The 20,737-nt window shown below is 36.4% G+C and overlaps 2 protein-coding genes across 5 annotated transcripts in view; both read left to right on the plus strand.

Annotated features, from left to right (window-relative positions):
• Window positions 1–20,737, plus strand: part of RCOR3 (REST corepressor 3) — a 55,256-nt gene that overhangs the window by 24,229 nt on the left and 10,290 nt on the right. For all 4 annotated transcript variants that reach the window (XM_044915922.1, XM_044915921.1, XM_044915924.1 and 1 more), the window contains 3 exons: window positions 3,530–3,748; window positions 10,016–10,093; window positions 18,991–19,048. In XM_044915922.1, the coding sequence (XP_044771857.1) occupies window positions 3,530–3,748; window positions 10,016–10,093; window positions 18,991–19,048 (355 nt within the window). The remainder of the gene's footprint in view (window positions 1–3,529; window positions 3,749–10,015; window positions 10,094–18,990; window positions 19,049–20,737) is intronic.
• On the plus strand, window positions 6,085–6,465 carry LOC110573916 (vesicle transport protein GOT1B-like). Its single transcript, XM_044915925.1, has one exon. The coding sequence runs from the start codon at window positions 6,085–6,087 to the stop codon at window positions 6,463–6,465; it is 381 nt and encodes a 126-aa protein (XP_044771860.1).

Consider the following 20,737-nt stretch of genomic DNA (forward strand, 5'->3'; position numbering starts at 1 on the left):
TAGAAGAATGCACTTCAGGGGCTCCTGGGTGGCTCAGTCGTTAAGCGTCTGCCATCGGCTCAGGTCATGATCTCAGGGTTCTGGGATCGAGCCCCGCATCAGGCTCCCTGCTTGGCGGGGAGCCTGCTTCTCCCTGCTCAGCGGGGAGCCTGCTTCTCCCTCTCCCACTCCCCCTGCTTGTATTCCCTTTCTCGCTGTCTCTCCCCCTCTCTCTGTCAAATAAATAAATAAAATCTTCAAAAAAAAAAAAAAAAGAATGCACTTCAAACCCAGGTCTCAAAAATTTTTATATATTTTGTATGTCTTCTGCTATAAAAATTATTTTGATGGATATAACTCTGCCATCTTTTATTAAGTATTTGCCTGGTATGTCTTTATTTTCTTTCAACATTTCTATGTCCTCCCAATTTAAGTGTGTGTCCTTATGAGGAACATATTGGTAGGATTTTATAATTTATCTGGAGAGTTTAGTCCCTTTATATCAGTCATGATCACTGATCTATGTATATTTTTGTTCTTTCTTATTTTTACCTTTTATTTGACTTGCTTTTTCTAGTTTTCTCCTCCTTCGTGGCTTGCTTTTTTCTTTTCTTTCTTTCCTTCTTTCTTTTTTTTTTTTCATTAAGACTCCATCATCTCCAGTTCCACTTTTTTATTCTCTGCCAATTTGGGATGTTTCTATACTTCTATTCTTATTGTGTACCCTGGAAATTTTTCCTGCGTATTTAACTTAAAGTCTAATAATTGGGTTTTTTAAAAATGACTTTCTGATTAATATTGGCCCTTAGACTGCTTTGACTTCAGTCACTACCCTCCTGATTTATATGCTATTTTTATTCAATTTTAGTTACATCTTGTTTTTTAAAATCTCTCAAACATATAGTCATTGTTTATTTGTATCTATGTACATGTTTAAAATTTACTCATCATTCTTTCTTGAATCTTAGATCTTTCTTCCAAAATCGTTTCCCCTTTTCCTGAAATATATCTTGTACAAGTTAATTTAGTGAGTCTGTTACTTATAAATAGTCAGTTTTGGTGTGTCCAAAATGTCTGTTTCTCCCTTGTTCTTGAAACCCTGGTTTTGCTGGGGTTAGATTCCTAGGTTTACTGTTACTATTTGAAGATAATATTCTACTGCTTCTGATTTCTGTCATTCCTGCAGAAAAGTCTGCTGCCAGGCTAATTATCGTTCCTTTGGAGGTAATTTGTCTTTTCTCTTTCTCTGCTTTTATGGTCTCTTCTTTGTCTTTAGTGGTGTTTCACTTTAATGTATCTGACTGTGGATTTTTTTTTTTAATTTGTTTTGGATTCATCGTACTTCTTGAGTCCTATGTTTTAAGTTCTGTGAAATTCTCATTTGTTGCCTCTTTGAATATTGTCTTCCTCATTCTCTCTATTCTTTCTTTTGGGAATCCTTTTAGAAATCTAATGGAGTTTCACATGTCTCTTAACCACTCATTTTCCGTCTTTTTGTCTTTCCATATTTCTGTACTGCATTGTGGTAATTTTTATCATATGTACATTCTAAGTCACTACTGTTCTTTTGAGCTCTGTCTAATCTGCTAAGTAACCCATCCACTGAGTTTCTAATCTTATTTATACTATTTTTTAATTTCTAGATGTTCTGTTTGGTTCTTTTGCATATCTGCTTAGTCAGTTTTGATAGACTCCTAAAAGAATATTCCCTATTTTCAATTCTGTCATTTATCTCTTTATGCACATGTAACACATTTGTTGTATTCTCTTTATCCAGTAATTCTTTTTTTTTTTTAAGACTTTATTTATTTATTAGACACAGAGAGAGACAGCAAGAGAGGGAACACAAGCAGGGGGAGTGGGAGAGGGAGAATCAGGCTTCCCGCGGAGCAGGGAGCCCGATGCGGGGCTCGATCCCAGGACCCCAGGATCATGACCTGAGCCAAAGGCAGATGCTTAACGACTGAGCACCCAGGCGCCCCTATCCAGTAATTCTAATATCTGCAGTCTTTGCAGATCTAATTCTATTGTTTGCTTCTGCTGTCTCTCACTCATGGGGCTTGTTTAGCAGTTTGTGGTTGGGAACTCATTTTCCTTGGAACATACTTGTGGAAAATTTTTGAGACCTGGGTTTAAAATGCATTTTTCTAGAGACACTTTGCATTTGTTTTTGCTAAGTGTCTGAAGGCCCTACCAACCTGAGACACTTTAAATTTCTGATTTGGGATTTTTCAGGTCAGACAGTTCATATAAATTTAGTCCCCAAATCAGCTTTAATGTAGGCCTGTGATTGGGGATTCTCGGGGAAGACTTTTTGAATATCTTCCCTTTTCATTCAGCTAAGGATGAGATAGCATGTCTCTCTTTAATTATCCTCTTCCTCCACAGGACAGGAGCATTTTTTTTCTGCTTCGCACAATGATGTGTCCCCTCCCAGGGGTCTGGCGTTGTCTGCTGTGACCTACAGCTATTGCCCACTGAGCCTGGGCCTTAGGTGTATGCCAGCTCCAGCAGACTCACTTAGACCCTTAGGTTTCTGCTTTCTCATTATTTCTGGTCTCTGAGGAATTTTTTTACTTCCCTGCCACCTCAGAGTTAAATTTTTAAAGGTGTTTTAAAAAAATACTTGGTCCAGCAATTTTAGGAGTACTACACTGGGAGGGATTTCCTTGACCATCAAATTTGCCATGGGTTGCTTTGCGTTAGGTGTTAAGCAGTGAAGTGGATTATGCTTCATTATACGATTGTTTTACGACTTTTACTCAGAGTTCCTTTTCTAAAGAATTGGAGCATTAAATCTAATCAGTTGAAATTAGGTTGCCCTTCAACCTAATGGGCACTGTTTCAATGAATTCCTGTCTCAGAAGCACAGAATAACACTGTATTTTTATATCACACTTTAAGAATATTGCAAGTAATAATGAAATCCTACTTACGAGTTCATGGTCCTTATTATTTGAACTATCCTAACCTCTTTCAAAATACAAATTCACATTTCATTTTATTCACAGATAAATAGATTTAGAGTTTAGAAATGTTAAGATTAAGATAATTCTGTGTCCTTTTTAATCTTTAGAGGTATAGTTCTCTTTCAACAACTCTGAAGTGAGAATGAAGTATTATCTGCCACTTGTCATAATTCCTGATTTGCCCCTTTTTAATTTTCCTAAAAAACTTTGCACTTAATAAGTTACAGCTTTTTTTTTCCAGGCCCTGTATTGCTGAGGGAAAAAATATTCCATTTTGAAGCAAACAAGAATAGTTTAGAATCCAACTTACTTTTTTATTTATTCTTAGTCATCTGGGCTAGAAACCAAACATTTTATTGAGTGGATTAATCAAGGATACATTATGTTGTGTGCTTATTTTCCCCCAGTTGATGAGTGCTACATGTGTGTCTGTGTGTGTGTGTGTACTTGTACATAATGTAATTGGTTAGAAGTATTTTTTAGGTGTACTTAATGTAGCGGATACTTCCAATAATAGACTTTCTTTGGTTTATACATGCATGTAAACCAAATGACTTATTATTCTATCTTTATTCTTCCAGGGTAATACTGAGCAACCTGTCCAAACTAGCAAGATTGGACTTGGAAGGAGAGAGTATCAGAGTTTACAACACCGCCATCATTCTCAGCGTTCTAAGTGCCGTCCACCTAAGGGCATGTATTTAACCCAGGAAGATGTGGTAGCTGTTTCCTGTAGTCCCAATGCAGCCAACACCATCCTGCGGCAGCTGGACATGGAGCTGATCTCTTTAAAGCGTCAGGTAGTAAAAATAAAAATCATATTGTTAATGATTCTATCTATTCAGTTTATCCACTTTTAAAACCTCAGTAAACTAAGTTTTTTACAGATTTTCTCAGCTACCCACTTATATAAGCTCTACTCTTTAAAATTTACCTTGTTTCCAAATTCAAAGATGCCTCAGTCTATTCTAAATTTGAATCCCAGCATTGTTACTGGTTAGCTCTGTGATAGTGGGAAATAATAGAATTTCTCTGAGCTTCAACTTTATATTTATGAAATTAAGGATAAAATAATCATACTTCTCTTGCAGGTTGTTAGGAGTTGGTTGAGATGTTAATTGCAGATTGTTGAGCTGTGTCTGGCACTTTTTTTTTCTTTCTTTTTTTAATTAGCATATAATGTATTATTTGTTTCAGGGGTACAGCACTCACCATAGCACATACCCTCCCCAATGCCTATCACCCAGCCACCCCATCCCTCCCACCCCCTTGTGTCTGGCACTTTTTGAGTGCTCAGTGAATGATGGCTGCTCTCTTCATCCTCATCATTATTACCAGTAGTAGCTGCCATGGTATTATAAATATATCATCATCATAATCAGGTTAATCATGGTTAAGAGTCAGGATCTAGGGTCAGTGAACGTAAATTTTAACCTTAGCTACATCGTCTAGTTCCTGTGTAACCTCGGGGTAGCTGGTTAACTCTTCTTAACTCAGCTTCCTCATCTTGAAATGTGGATAATAATATGATGCTTGGGAGGAATTAAACAGGATAATATATGAGAAGTGCTTACAACAGTGCCTAGCACATAGTAAGTACTCAGTTAATGGTTGTTCTTAGGTCTCTGGCCTTTCTTGGTCATCTCTTACCCTCTCTCTTGGTTTCTGTTGTTTTTCCTATCCCTTAGACCTAATAACTCTTCTAAATCTGTATCAAGCAATCTTACACTATATGCCAGTGGCTTCTGAATCTACTTCTCAGGCTTTGACTTTTCTCCCAAGCTCTGTATTGCTATATCTCTAGCTACCTGCTAGGCATCTTCATCTAACCCCTGAAAGATGGTTTTTCTCTGTTCCCTGTCTGTTGAAACATGAGAATCCTCTTCGATTTATCCCTTGCCATTATCACATACAAATCCAAGTGGTAACCTAGTTGTGTAAGTTTATCTGAGAAATTTTCTTTAAATCAGTCCCCTCCTTTTTAATCCCATCACTACTACCTTTGTTCAGGTCCTTATAACCTCTTATCTGACAGTAACTGTCCTGTGGATTCTCCTTGCTGTCCACTTTCGCTGCAGCTCATGCTACATATTGTTGTCCATGTCCATGTTATCTTCTTAAAATAATGGTATGATCAAAATCATTCACTTTAAAGCTCTTCGTTAATTTCTACTTGCCCTTAGCACGTTAACAGCAGAGGTAGACAGGAATTGATCAGAAGGTCATGTTAAGAAATTTAAAATTCATTGTGAGTTAAGAAACCACTGAAGGATTTTTAAAGAGAGGTGTAACATCGTCTTATTTATATTTTTCAACTATATCTCTTTGCATTTTTTATTTTACTAGTTGCTCTAGGGATTATAGTATGCATCCTCAGCCTACCATATCATCCTTGCTTAGGTATTACAATATTATCCTTAGAGTTAATATTGTGCCACTTTATATAAAATGTAAGAATCTTGCAACGGTATAATGTGGGATCAAGATAGTTTTTCTCTATCTGAAACATTCAGATTTCTCTATCTCTTGACCCTGGATATTCACCCAAGCTGCTCTTATATTTCTCATTTCTTCTCCAACAAACTTCTTGCATAAATATCTACCATATTAGCTTCCTCTGCTTTCTTAACATATTCTCTGATGCTTCCCAGTGTAATTTCTGCTCCATACACCATCCCAGTTCTACCAGTGGAAAAGTTACCTTAAGTTTATTTATTAACCAATGGCCAGGTTTCATGCACTCTTGAATCTATTAGTGCTCAGTAGTATCTGACACTGACAACCACTTCTTCCTTCTTGGAATTCCTTTCCTTTGGCTTTTATGACACCAGGCTCTCTAATGTATGTAGTATATTTTTGACTGGATGCTTGGCCTTTAGTTGAACAATGAATGTGTGCACGACTCCCATCTTCCAAACCACAGCACTCTTTCTTTTTAGAGAACTTGTAAAACACTTTGCCTGTAATATCTTTAAAAGGTTTCAAGTGGTCTTGAAGCTGGGGTAGGGGTGACTGCATCTTTCCAGAAGATGTGGCGGCTCTTGCCTGGTCTGCTTCCCAGCTTCTTTTCTCCTGACTTTGCTTCATGCCCTGGGTGCCCTGAGGTTCTGTCACCACTGCCCTCACCACTGCAGCCATGATCTTCTTAATGGACACCCAGAAAATTGAAATGGGATTAACAGGATATGGAGTGTTTTTCTTGTCCTTTGGAATGATTCTTTTATTTGACAAAGCACTATTGGCTGTTGGTAATGTTTTCTTTGTAGCTGGCTTGGCTTTTGTAATTGGTTTACAAAGAACATTCAGATTCTTCTTCCAAAAACCTAAAATGAAAGCTATAGGGTTTTTCCTGGGTGGTGTATTTGTAGTCCTTGTTGGTTGGCCTTTGATAGGCATGATCTTTGAAATTTATGGATTCTTTCTCATGTTTAAGGGCTTCTTTCTTACAGTCATTGGCTTTATAGGAAGATTGCCAGTCTTTGGGTTCCTCTTGAATCTACCTGGAATTTGTAGATAAAGTTGGAGAAAGCAACAATATGGTAGAAAGACAAGTGAATTGGAGACTCATTTAAAATATTATATTATTTATAAAGTCCTTTGAAGAATATTCAGCACAAAATTAAATTACATGAAATATAGGTTCTTTACAGAAGTTTAAAATGTAGAGCCTACCAAGTACCAATAGCAGTTAACCAGCAGTGAGAACGGTCTTCTAACCAAGTGGTCTCAAGAAGTCAGTGAGCAGACTGAAGGAGTGAAATCTGTATTACAATACATACTGAAACTCTTGAAGGCGATTTTTAATGGTTTTTCTGCAGTGTGGGAAATACAGCCAGCCTTGGAGAACTGTGGTGTCTGTTTCTTTCCTTTTTCTTTTGAAAATGCAGGAACATCCATAGGCATTTGCTTTTTTAGAAATATCCACTGGAATGGCAAAAATATTTCCATTTGCATTGTCTCTAAAAGTAATACATGAGTTAGATTGGATGATGTCATTTTAATCTATTAAAACCAAGGAAAACCCAGTTTGATGTATGAATGACTTTTTTTTTTTTTTTGGTAAACATAGGGTTAAAATTTTTTAAATTGCTCAAAATTTTTTTAAATAACGAGGGAATAAAATGTACTCAGTTACCCGTATTCATACTCTATCCTTAACGCTATTACTTCACTTATAGCCTATTTTTACTATAAAGGATCTTTTTTAAAGCTTTAAACTCCTTTCTTGGTTTGTCATTTGATGTGTGACATAGTAATGGTTTGCACTCTTGGATTTACAAATTCTGCTCTTTTCATATCCCAGACACATCTCATATGAACACAGTCTCATATGAAGAAGTCCAAATTGACTTCCCCCACACCCCACCCTAGTTAGCTGTTCCTCCTTTGCATTCCCTGTCATAGTGATTAGCACCACATATACTCGGGTTACTTAAGCCAGTGGCCACAGTTATCCTTGATTCTTCCTTCTCCCTAATTCTCCCCATCAAATGTTTACAAACACATCTTAATTTTTGTTTCCACGTTGTTGCTTTTATCTGTCTGTGTGCCACCACCATGATTACTTCATTCCCCCTACTGTTTTAACTGAAGTCCTCAATGTTTCTCATCTGGATTGTTAAATTCATTTTCATCCTCTTCATTCCATTCCATTCTCCAGATGATTACTGGAATTATTGTTCTAAAAGCCAATATGACTACGTTGCTCCCTTGCTTAAAAATTCTTTAGGTCGAGGTGCCTGGGTGGCTCAGTCGGTTAAGCGTCTGGCTCTTGATTTCAGCTCAGATCGTGATCTCAGGGTCGGGAGATTGAGGCCCACGTCAGCTCCACACAGCACTGAATCTGCTTGTCCCTCTCCCTCTGCTGCTCCCTGCATGCATGCACGCGCGCACGCTCGCTCTCAAATAAACAAATAAATAAAATCTTTTTCTCAGTCTTTGGGCAGAATTCAAATTCTCTGTTCAGTCCCAGCCTAACTGCTTTCCTGTCTTCCTACATGCTATTCTGCCTGGAAGGCATTTCCTGCCCAACCTTGCCTACCTGCTTAATTCTCATTAATCCTTTGAAACTAAAATTTAGGTATCATCTCCTTTGGAAAACTTACCCTATTTTCCCCATTACCCATGCCTGTTAACATGAATACAAAATACTTGCTCTCTTTTCTCTCTTTCTCCAAGTCTAGGTTAGGTGTTTTAGTGTTTACCATACTTTTATATTTATTTATCTCCCCACTAATCTATGAAATCTTTACAGACTGAGAATTTACATTTTTACATTTTATCTTTGTGTGTCTAACATGGTTGACCAACTAACTACATTTGAATCAACCTAGATTTTTACATTTTAGCTGTGTTAAGATCTCTGAGGAGGGGCGCCTGGGTGGCTCAGTCGTTAAGCGTCTGCCTTCGGCTCAGGTCATGTGGGATCGAGCCCCACATCGGGCTCCCTGCTCCACGGGAAGCCTGCTTCTCCCTCTCCCACTCCCCTTGCTTGTGTTCCCTCTCTCACTGTCTCTCTGTCAAATAAATAAATAAATAAATAAAATCTTAAAAAAAAAAAAAAGATCTCTGAGGAAAAAATTTCACAAATCACTTTATAAATATTTGATTGTCCATACTGGAAAAAAAAAGCAAACCGAGAAAAAAACGTAAACAAATGAACAAACAAAAATCCTAACCCTTAATATTCTAGGTAAAGATTAATAATATTGCTAGTAGGGCGCCTGGGTGGCTCAGTGGTTAAGCGTCTGCCTTCGGCTCAGGTCATGATCCCAGCGTCCTGGGATCGAGTCCCGCATCAGGCTCTCTGCTCCTTGGGAGCCTGCTTCTCTCTCTGCCTCTCTCTCTCTGTCTCTCATGAATAAATAAATAAAGTCTTTAAAAAAAAAAAAAAATATTGCTAGTAGAGTAGTAGTTAAAAACTTGGCATGGTTCAGATTCAGGTTCTGCCGCTTCTATCTATAGCGTAGGGAAAGTTTCTTGACTTCTCTGTGCCCAGCCTTCCTCATCTATAAAATGATTATAGTAAAAGTAGAGTCAGTTCTGCTATAATGCTTATTTTGATAACATGAATTTGTTCCAACACGATTGGTATACTAGGGAACAATTTGAGTATAATGTGAATTTTGCATTTGCTTATGTTTGATTTTTATCAGTGGAAAACTGACCTAGTTAAGTACATATACAAACACTTCAGATGTGTACCAGCTTCCTCAATTCACTGTATGTTATGAACCACACATATCCTATCTGGTGTTAAAATTTTTCATCTGATTTTCAAATAACCCTCCTTCTACCACTTCCCAGTAACTCACAAGCTGCAACTATTTGACACTTCTGTAAGCAACCTCAGGTCTTTTCCAAGGTTAAGTACCATCTTTATTGTAGCATTTCTAAATTTCTTTATTATTTAAAATGCATAAATCTGCTGTCATTTTTATGAGGTTCTTATTTTTTGTGTGTGTCATTGATGAAGTGTTTCAGTGTTGGATCCCTAGCTCTGTTTCCCCATAAGTCCTGTGGTTTTTTTGTTGTGCGATTTTGCCAGTAGGGTGATTTTTGAGAATGCATATGTCAGCTTATAGCAGAACTCTTAACAAAGTAGTTGTGAGAATTAAGTGATTTATTACACGTGAAGCACCAACAATGATGCTTAACCTAATAAAAACCTAATATTATCCAATCTCATCATTATTATTCTTATTGGAATAACTGTTATTTTTATCAAAACATTATGGTAATGAGCAATATTGATGGAATTTTCCTCTATATACCGTATGTCTTAGACATTGTTAAAAGATACTCAGATACTATGATTTGTAGACTGTTTATTAGCCTACTAGAGATATATTAGTTATATATATATAATTAGTTGATTAGTGGATATATATAGTAATTGATGTGGATATTAGTTGAATGGCCCCAAGTGTGATAAAATGTAATTAAGTGTCTGTCCTCCTGAAATAAAATTTATGAAGGTTTTGGTATATATCCTTTTCATTTGTTGAGTACTCATACATTTACCTAAGTATGTGATCTGATTCATACTTTGGGCTATTTTGTTGAAGGTTCAGAATGCTAAGCAAGTGAACAGTGCACTTAAACAGAAAATGGAAGGTGGAATTGAAGAATTCAAACCTCCTGAGGTATGTTATTGAAGAATATATGTGACTAAGTATGGTGAAACCTTATTCTGTGAATTATCTATCCAGTATTTACTATTTTGGTTGCATGTGTTGTTAGTACTTTGAAGATGTCATAGCGTGGGTAATTTGTCATGTCTCTATTTTGTCATTTAGATAGTCTTTTGAGACTTGGCTAACGATTTAAGTGAAGTCAGTTCTTTCCTGCCGTTAGCAGTTCATATCAAGCAAAGTAAGTAGGGAAACACAACTATACAGATAGGCCCAGTGCATGTGAAAATAGAAGGTAATTGATGAGCAAGCCAGTACATTTCTGGGTCTGCAGCAGTGTTTGCTCAAAGCCTTTTCCTGCCTGTGTGAATTGGTAACACAACAAGAAAAAGAATAAGAAAAGGAGCTCTTTTAGCAATTTTAGCAATTTTTTATTTTAAGGTATTTGTCTTTTGGCTCAGATTTTTAATTAGGATTTTAGTGTGTGGACTTAATGAACATTCTTATACTCCTATCCCTGAAAATGTGAAATCTAAAAGCAAGATGTAGATTAACCATTTTCTCAAGTCTTCCTTCTATTTCCTCTGAAACCTAATATATATTTAATATTTATGATAATTATAGGAGTACTTAAATGCCCATAAAGTCCAATCAAGTCTTTTCACAGAAGCTTCTATTATAAATCTTTTCTCTTGTCTCTCTCTTTTTTAAGACTCCTATGCTGTGCTTCATACCCTGGACTTGCCTTTCTATGTATTTAATAATTAGATAATCCTTATTTGGTCCTAATGGGATGCTCCCTCGCCCCCCATCACAAGATGCCTGAAATATCTACAAATGAAATATGCATGAGGGTCTGGGGGGGGAGGGCAGAAGAGTTGGGGGGAGCGCTTCAGACCAAATGCACCATATTCTGTCTCACTGATTAGAATCTTTCAGAAAGGAAGAATCATTAGGAATAAAAGTGTTCTTGGTTTTGTTTGTTTGTTTGTTTGTTTTGAATAGTCTCTTTCAAGAAAGGTAGATAATGGGAAAAAATGAAATCTACATAGACCAATATAACATCTCATTCCAAACCCACAGGTAAACTGACAAACATTTGAGTGACATTTCTGTTTATTTAAAGATAGTAATATAAAGCATACTGCTTTATATTACTGTGAAAAAAATTATTTCAAATCTTATATTAAAATTATTTTAATTTCATATTTAATTATACATTAAAATGCATAAAAGCCAAAAGCTTTAAATGCCTATAATTTCATAACTTAAAAAATTAAATTAAAAAAATTATAGCAGATATTAAAAATAGGGGAATACCATAAAGAACTTTGTCAGTAAATTCAAAAATTTAAATAAAACTTAGAAATTTATAGGAAAATATATCTTACCAAATTTGTCTTAAGAAGAAGGAAAACCTGATAAATTTATAGTCATTAAGTAAAATGAAGGAACAGTTAACATTTTTTTCATAAGAAAATACCAAGCCCAGACAGTTTTACAGAAAACGTCTACCAAATTTTCAAGGAAACAATGATTCTAACCTCAAATTTTCCAGAAAATGGAAGGATAGCTTCACTCATTAACATTACATAAAGTAAGACATGAAAGTGCAATAGCATTTGTAACTTTATGCTCTCATTTGATGCTCACATAAATCCCAAGAAGTAGATGAGGCAAATACTATTTTACATGACAAATCTGGGCCTCAGAGAGGTTAACTGGCTTGATCAACGTCACAGCTAGTAAATAGTGAAATTTTGGCTATATTTCACAATCTTAGAATCCAGTTTGAGTCCTACATTGATATCCTGCTCCCCCTTACTTTTGAAAGTTTTCATTTAATAACAAAATTATATATTGATTCTCACATTTAAATGCAGTTCGGGGGTTAGAAGTTATCAGACATTTATTACATCTTTTGGATTTTTGTAAAAATAATGATCAAAATGAAACAACCAAAATCTTAACACTCTACCAATCATACAGTGAAGTTTGAATATTACTTTGAGGTTGATTTATTGAACTCCTATGACTTAAAAATGTATGTAGGGTTTATTATCTAGAAAATACTCAGGATATATTTATATTTATCGTATTATTTCTGTTCCTTTGTAGGGAAGAACAGCCTGCATAGATCTATTTCAAAATACTAGATTAACAGTCTTCGTAAAGACCTTGAAAAATCATGTAATCTATCACCTTTTCTTTAGATAATAGAATTTCTATCTAGGGGCGCCTGGGTGGCTCAGTTGGTTAAGCGACTGCCTTCGGCTCAGGTCATGATCCTGGAGTCCCTGGATCGAGTCCCGCATTGGGCTCCCTGCTCGGCGGGGAGTCTGCTTCTCCCTCTGACCCTCCCCCCTCTCATGTGCTCTCTCTCATTCTCTCTCTCTCAAATAAATAAATAAAATCTTAAAAAAAAAAAAAGTCCCTTTAAAAAAAAAAAAGAATTTCTATCTAATACGTAATAAAAGAATTTCATTAACCATTAGAACAATTGGCTACTAAGTGATGTAACTCAACTGGAAGTAAACAGTTACTAAGATGCTTTACTTACTCATTTGATTGTATTTGTTATTTTCACTTAGGAAAAAATTTGGTGAAGAAAGTTTATTCACTCCCATAAGTATTTATTGATCACTTATTTCATGTAAGGCACTGTTTTAGGCACTGTGGGAAATGTGTGATGGATTTTTCCATCTGCCTTAAAAAAAAAAAAAACACAGTCTAGATGTTATAAGACAAACTGATTAAAGTTGTGTGATTTATAAGTAAAAAGCTACAAGAAAACAAGTGGTAATTACTCATTCTTGCTAGGATAATCAGGGAAGTCTTCCTAATGAGGGATGTTTCAGCTGAGGTTTGAAGGATGAGTAGGAGTTTTGCACATACAAAAAAGGGCAGGATGAACAGTGGCTTGGTATGGAACAGTACATTCAAAATACTTACGTATGGGGCGCCTGGGTGGCTCAGTCGTTAAGCGTCTGCCTTCGGCTCAGGTCATGGTCCCAGGGTCCTGGGATCGAGCCCCGCATCGAGCCCCGCATCGGGCTCCCTGCTCGGCAGGAAGCCTGCTTCTCCCTCTCCCTCTCCCCCTGCTTGTGATTCCTCTCTTGCTGTGTCTCTGTCAAATAAATACATAAAATCTTTAAAAAAAAAAAAAAACGTATAAATCCTGTGAGGGAAAAAAACAGTCAACAGGCATTCCCTGAGCACTTATGTCCTCATTGTGGTGCTGATTACTATTGAGAATTTAGTGAAAGTGTAAAACAGTTTTCTCTCATGAAGCATATTGTCTACGTAGGAAGGCGAAGTTGGATGCAGAGGACAAGTGAACATGGTGTATGAGAGAGATGTTAACAGAATTGAGTTCAACAGGGACTTCTTTATGATAGAGGTCAGTGGGCAAGGGCTAGAGTATAAAAGTTTGAGAGCTAGGAAGAGAAGTTTGCCTTTTAAATTAGGTCAAATGGGAAGACCCTGTAGTTTCTTCAATATAAGAAGGATATAATGGGAATTTTTAATTTTAGGAAGGTTATCCTGGTTACACAGGCTAAATTGAAAACTTTATAGCTGCTAAAATACCAACGATGTGAGTGATAAAGTAAATGGTAAAAGGGATTTTGGGTATGGTCAGGTATTAGTTGTAGGAGTGGACAGCAAGTGATAAATCCAAAGAACATTGCAAAATAGAAAATAATATATCTATTTGAAGGTATGTAAGAGTGTTGGGGAGAGTGGTGGTCTGTGGGGTTATGCTTTGATTTGTTTTGGTTGGAGGTAGGAAGGTGGGACAAGGAGATTAATGAAACCAGGAAGGAAGAAACTAGGAGTGCTTTTTGAAGCTAGAAATTTCCCCATCTGTTGATATTTTCATGCATAGGTGGGTGACATTCTTTCATTATGGATGTTGGATGGAATTTTCAGCACTGGATGGAAGGTTTAACTTGGTGTCCTCTTCTAATTCTTTCAACTCAAAGATAGTATGAATCTACTACTGACAAAAATGGGAAAGATGCGAGAACTAATTTAGCAGGGAAAGAATGCAGTAAAGATGCCTAATTAACAAAGGATGTCATAGATTGTTCTAGAACGCTCTTTGGGGCCTTTCATATTATTAGTTTTATAACTATTATATATTGGATTATTTTAGTTTAGATTAATATTTTATTATTTTAAAAACAGCAGTATTTCCGACTGGGGTTTGCTGTAGAAGAATGTTCTCAGTGGTACTACCTAACTAACCATAACTACTACACAATTTTAGATTCCTAGATATATTCTAGTTGTCCTTTCTGTAAGTTAAACAAATCTCTGCCAAAGTTTCTTGGTTTAAAAGAGAATAAAAAAATCAATAACTTGAAGGAATCTTATGTATTTAAAAAATTTTGACCCTGTTTCTCCTTCAGTCTTCCCTTTCTTCCACTGCTTCTGTTTTGTCATACAGACTCTTAATTCAGTGCAGTTTCAACCCTCCTCCCTGCATATTTCCACTGAAGCTGCTGTTTAAAGGCTAACACTGCTGCTGCTGATCAAATTCCTCAGTCTAACTCATTTTTCTTGCCTTTTCCTGAGCCTTGACATAGATGACAACCTCTCTCTCTTCCTTTAATTTTTGAGAGGTGATATCATTTGTAACTATTATGTTCCCTTTTCAGCTGTAATTTTCCTTTCTATATGTAAATATAAGCATTCTCCAAGTTTTTATCCTCAAAATTCACTTCTCTTCTCTTTGGAAACATCATACAAGCTCATCACTTCACTATACTAAAATTGCATCATATGACACAAACTCAACCACAGATATTCAGCCAAGTAAAAAGGAGTATGTTTAGTAATAGCAAGTAGAGGAGAGCTGGCAACCCTGCCTAAACTCCCATTTATCAAGTGTCTCCTACAAAGTAAGCAGTTAGGGGCTGGAACTGTGAATCCACTATTTCTTTAGAAGGCTTTAGCTTGGGGCACCTGGGTGGCTCGGTCTGTTGGGCATCTGCCTTCAGCTCGGGTCATGATCCCAGGCCCCAGGATCAGGCCCCACGTCGGGCCTTCTGCTCAGCGGGGAGCCTGCTTCTCCCTCTCCCACATCCTGCCTCTCTGTCTCTCTCTCTCTGTCAAATAAATAAATGAAAATCTAAAAAAAAAAAAGAAGAAGAAGAAGGCTTTAGCTTCCACAGGCCTCCTGTGTGAGCAGTCTCCTTGACTTGAAATTCTAGTATTTAAGAATGTATTTATGTTTTTCATTCATTACTACCCTAAATTTCAACCAAAGCTTCATCTAGGATTAACTGAAAAGCTAGTGGTCCATTTCAGTGCTGGAGGAATATCTGGCCATGTGGACTTATTGAGAGATTGTGTGCCTGTTTCCATGACCACCTTTGTAAGAACATTTCAATAGTAATTTGGAATTTATTATTTTTTTTTAAAACATTTTTTTTTTAAGATTTTTTTAATTTATGTATTTGAGAGAGTGAGAGAGAGAGCGCAAGAGGGGGTAGGGTTAGAGGGAGAAGCAGACTTCCCGCTGAGCAGGGAGCCCTATGTGGGACTCGATCCCGGGACTCCGGGATCATGACCTGAGCCGAAGGCAGTCGCTTAACCAACTGAGCCACCCAGGCACCCAGTAATTTGGAATTTAAAACAAAAATCTTTTTTTTTTAATTCATAGGCAGATTTTAGAACCTTACATCTGAGTAAGATATGACTCCATTGTTTTCCCTCATACAATTTTCCAGACCCTTAAAAGCTGTGTTTGCATAGATGAACCTATTTTAACCTCAAGTGGATCCTGAGCTCCACCTGAGTGACCTCATTGTCAGTGAATCCCAAGTTACAGTCATCATCTTAGTCTTGCCTTCCTGCACCTCCCCAATCAGCATTTCATAACTTCTTAGGTCCTTAACAGCACCACCCTTCTCCCAGCTCTCCAGGCTTGAAGTTTTATTCTGATTAGAATCCTCTCCCTCTGTTCCCTCCCCCCAGAAATCTATTGCTTATTAATTAATATTTAGTGTGAACTCATTAACCTTGATTATTTACTGCCCTTGCAAAAGTGGTCCTTACCATATTCTAGTTTAGTTAAATATCACCAACTTTCCAGGCGTATTTATCACTTCTTCCTAATTGTTGCTCCTTTTGTTGCCTGTACATGGTGTGTCTTCTCCTGATCTTTATCTTTCAGAAACTTATCCTGTTGTTTAACCCACCTCAGTGTCTAGCCCCTCCAGCTGGCCTTCTTCCCTGTTCTAGTCATTGTGACTTTTTCCTCTCATCTTTGAATCCACAGTATACTCTGAACTTTTAATTTATCCTATCTCCTGATTTGTCTATAAGCCGAAATAAGCTTTCATAGTGCATGGTATTTCTCTTTATTTTTTGTTCCCTTTCCATTAATGATACCTTTTCTTCTAGTTTCTGCCTTTCAGGTTTAACAAACATCAGTTGATCAACTTCAACTTCTGCTTGCTCAGGCACTGTGCCAGGTGTTTTTTACCTATATCCTAAACATAGCTTTATATATATTTAACATTTATTCTAAATTTAGTCCTCAGAACAACTTGCACTGTAGTATTGTAGGAGATCCTCAGTATCCAAATGCTCATTAGTCTAAAGGATTCATAGAGAAGCGAAAGTTGCCAAACAAGAGAATATTCACAAATGAACTAAGCACTTATAAAATTAGGCTCTGCTCATGAGCTATCCCTAATTAACTCTAGCTGTTATCTTTCCCATCCATCATATCAATATCCTTCTCTTACTTTCTTGTAATGCAAATACAGCATAAACCAAAATGAAATTTTAAACCTTGCAAAAGATGCAAAACTTCCTGAAGTCTATGAAAGTACAAGAGAATGGCTTTAATCTCTTGCAAAATTGTTGACAAATGGGTATTTAGCAGAGTTAACAATTGAAGAAAAAAGCGTATTGACTCAGACGAACCTCAAAAAAGAATTTGAGTAACAAAGAATTAAGGGAGGCCCTTGAAAAAATTGTTGAGGTCTTCAAAACAAAAATGACCCACTCTGTGCTCATGTTATAAATTTCAAAGCCAGTGAATATTACACCATTGTATGGTCAGCAAAGATATGCCAAAAATAAAATTAAAGCATATAAGCAAAGTCATTAACTATTAAAATAATTTTCATAAGTTTTAGTTTCATATTTCAGGTTAGGTTGCACTCAACCCTTTATTTTTTACCATTTATTCTGAAATATTTGGACCTGTTTTAATAAGGTTCTAGTACCAATTATCCTTGGGTACCAAGGACCTCTTTTATCTACCTTTCACAGTGAAGGTGGCATCAGACTGCCTGGGTATTAACTCAAATATTAGCTCCTATTCCATTCTTGTTCATCCTCTTTTTGGGGAACATATGTTTAGAATTTCAGGTTTTTCTTCTGTTATCTCCTTTTTCTTTTTCTTTCCTTTTTTCACTTTTTAAACCTTGGTTCACCCTTCTCTTGTTACTGCTTCTTTATAACCTATAGCCCCCTCTTTTTCTTTACCTTTTTTTTTTTTTTTTTTTTTTTAAGATTTTTCTTTATTTGTCAGAGAGAGAGAGAGCACAAGCAGGGGGAGCAGCAGAGGGAGAGAGAGAAGCAGGCTCCTCACTGAGCAAGGAGCCCGATGTGGGACTCGATCCTAGGACCCTGGGATCATGACCTGAGCCGAAGGCAGATGCTTAACGACTGAGCCACCCAGGCGTCCTTTCTTTACCTTTTTAATGTTCTTTTGCTTCATTGCCAGTATGCTCACCTTGAGGCTTATCCACTCTCTGCCTGGCCTTGCCTTGCTCTCTTCTTAATCTCATCATCTGGTGTTCAGTGCTTTCTGCTCTAGGTTTTTTCCTCCTTTACTCAGTCTTTTTTTTAAAACTTTTTCCTTTCTTCTCTAATAATGTTTTTCTAATTTGGAATTTTTGTTTTATTCTTTCTTCTGAATGCTTAACTTTCTATACCTCTTCACTTGTGGTGAGAAAGTAGATGTTCCCCAGAACCTCTGTGTACTGTAGAAATTTTTATTGCTAAGACCATGAGTGAGATAAAACCTAAACACTTGTTCTCAGAGGAAGCCTTTCTTTCTGTTTTGCCCAGCTTATCCTGTATTACACCAGGCCAATTTATCTGGGCAGTTTCTTCTGTAAACCTCTGTAGGCTGGTGTACTTATTTCTCTGTCTGTCCTTCTACTGCCAATGGTCCTTGCACTATCAGTGGGTATACACGAATGAAATTTGATTTAGTGTTTAATATGGTAGTTTTGCCATAATGAAAGTCCTAAATTTAGGATTTTTTTTGAACAAAAATATTGGGAGAAATGTGGGGAGGCCTTAGGGGGAAAAAATCTATTATATCTATAGATATAGAATAGATTTTAAGAATCTATTCTATATCTATTCTTTCTGCTTCAGAAATTTAAAGAAATATTTTAGGAATTAGGCCTGATCTCCAGTTCTGTATTAATTTATAACACTGGTTTTGGTGGAGTAAGGTTAGGTTTAATCGAAATGTGAAGAGAAAGAATTTTAGGGCGAGTCACAGATCCTCTCTAAGGAAGATAAAGTCTCTTAAATGTTTAAAACTAGGCTAAAATTAACACTTGCCATGTGTCACAGGAACATTGTAGTTGGAAAATGGATGACTAATAGATTTTCTCAGTTTTAATGCCTCTGACTAGAGTATAAATGTGAATGTTGTTCATTCTCCCAGATTGGTACATTTCCCTTTAATTATCTTTTTGTGTGGGTAAAAGGTAACTCAATATATTTTTTAATCCTTATAAAAGCAGAATCTTCATAAATCAGAGTTTTAGTAATCTCGTGTCTATGATTTGGTGAAAAACGAAAATAAGCACTTTGGGAAAATGTCTGTCTTCATATCCTCATTAGGAAACTTCTCTTTAATTTTGTAGTCAAATCAGAAAATTAATGCCCGTTGGACCACAGAGGAGCAGCTTCTAGCAGTGCAAGGTATATTAAAGATAAGCAGTTATTGTTGTTAATTATTTAATTTGTCATGAAAGATGACTACCATAGTCCTTCCCTTCCTTTAGAAATGGATCAAGAGAGGGCTCTTGTGTTTACCACAAAGTCCTGAAAACCAGGAATTGTTTTGTTCTTGTGGATGTGACTTTACTGAGCCTATATGCATTTTGGGTCCCGTACAGCACGTAACACATTCTCAGCCTTAACAGTGATGGTGATGAGAAGCTTGAACAAGTCATATGGTCTCTCTGTGCCTTTGCTTTAGTTTTCCTGCAGTTGGGTTCATTCTTACTATATTAGTCATTGATAACTCATCATTAAAAGCATAAACTATTGTATGTTTCTGGTTTTTCCAATTCCTCTGTATAATAGTGTTTCTCTATTTGACAAATGTTAGTTACTGAAAATATTAATGATTACTTAACTTTCAGTGTATTATAACTTAAGAGATGTGCCACTGAATGCTTAGAAACCTGACTTTAAAAATACGTATGTATTTATATATTATATGTAAATAATAAAAGAGAAAGTTAAGAGATACATTGAAAAATATACATATAGCATTTTAAACTCATTATTTATAAGAATGCTTTGTTGAATTATATGGCAGAGCACTTACTTTTTGTGTTATGAATGCCTGTGGGCAGATTGGTAGTGTTATAAACTTGGATTTTCTCATGTTTGAATTACTTAAGAAAGGGCAAACTGTATATTTTTTTATTCAGTGGTGTAGTTTTCTTTTTTTTCTTTTCTGTTCAAGATAAACTATCTGCAGGACTGATTGTGTAATTTTAAGTTTGGTCTACAATTTGGTTTTTCCTGGCTGAGCTCTCTTTGTGTTGAGTACTAATAGCTTTTTTATCTAAGTTAGTTACTATAAGAGAGTTGGACCCCTGCAAAACATATAAGTATACTTTGGAAAATATTTCTATTTATTCAAACACAGAGAACATATTTAACTCAAAAAGGATGTGCAGGTATCATTTGGATGTGAGAATAATGTAATTAAAGATTGATTAATAGATGACTCTGCAGTTTGGACTAGAGTCAGTAAGAATTACGCTGCCAGTGTGATTAGAAAATGTCACAGGACGGGCCATCAGGATGATGTCAGCCTTCTCTTTGGCCTATATAGCACAAAACAGTCATTTCATAAACAGAATAAATACTTGATCCTATGGAGGCAGGGTGCTGGATGTGCATTGAGCACATATGTAATTGTGGAACCAAGTTTCTGAATGAGTCAGAACAAAGTTTAATGAGTTTATAATGTTCAGTAATAGCTATTTTTAAATTAGAAACTGTTTAAAATTTAGATTAAAAAATGAGTAGGGGCGCCTGGCTGGCCTAGTTGATAGAGCATGCTACTAGATCTTAGGGTCATGAGTTCAGGCTCCATATTACTAAAACAAAAACAAAAACAAAAAAACAACTAGTATTTTCAGGGGCTGTTTCATATTGATTTAGATCTGTGACTTACAGCTCTAACATAGTTATTTGGGGAAGCATTGCTTTTATTGATGTAAAGCTTGTGTTTCTGTCCATCCTAGTGTGTGTGTGTGTGTGTGTGTGTAGCCTGTGTTTCTGTGTGTTTGTGTGTGTGTAGCCTGTGTTTCTGTCCATCCTAGTGTGTGTGTGTGTGTGTGTGTGTAGCCTGTTTCTGTCCATCCTAGT

The sequence above is a fragment of the Neomonachus schauinslandi genome, chromosome 6 (genome assembly GCF_002201575.2).
Source record: "Neomonachus schauinslandi chromosome 6, ASM220157v2, whole genome shotgun sequence".
NCBI classification, from domain to species: Eukaryota; Metazoa; Chordata; class Mammalia; order Carnivora; family Phocidae; genus Neomonachus; species Neomonachus schauinslandi.

Bases quoted from the DNA above. Each gene is read 5' to 3' on its own strand.
- LOC110573916 (XM_044915925.1), top strand. From the start codon at position 6,085: ATGATCTTCTTAATGGACACCCAGAAAATTGAAATGGGATTAACAGGA.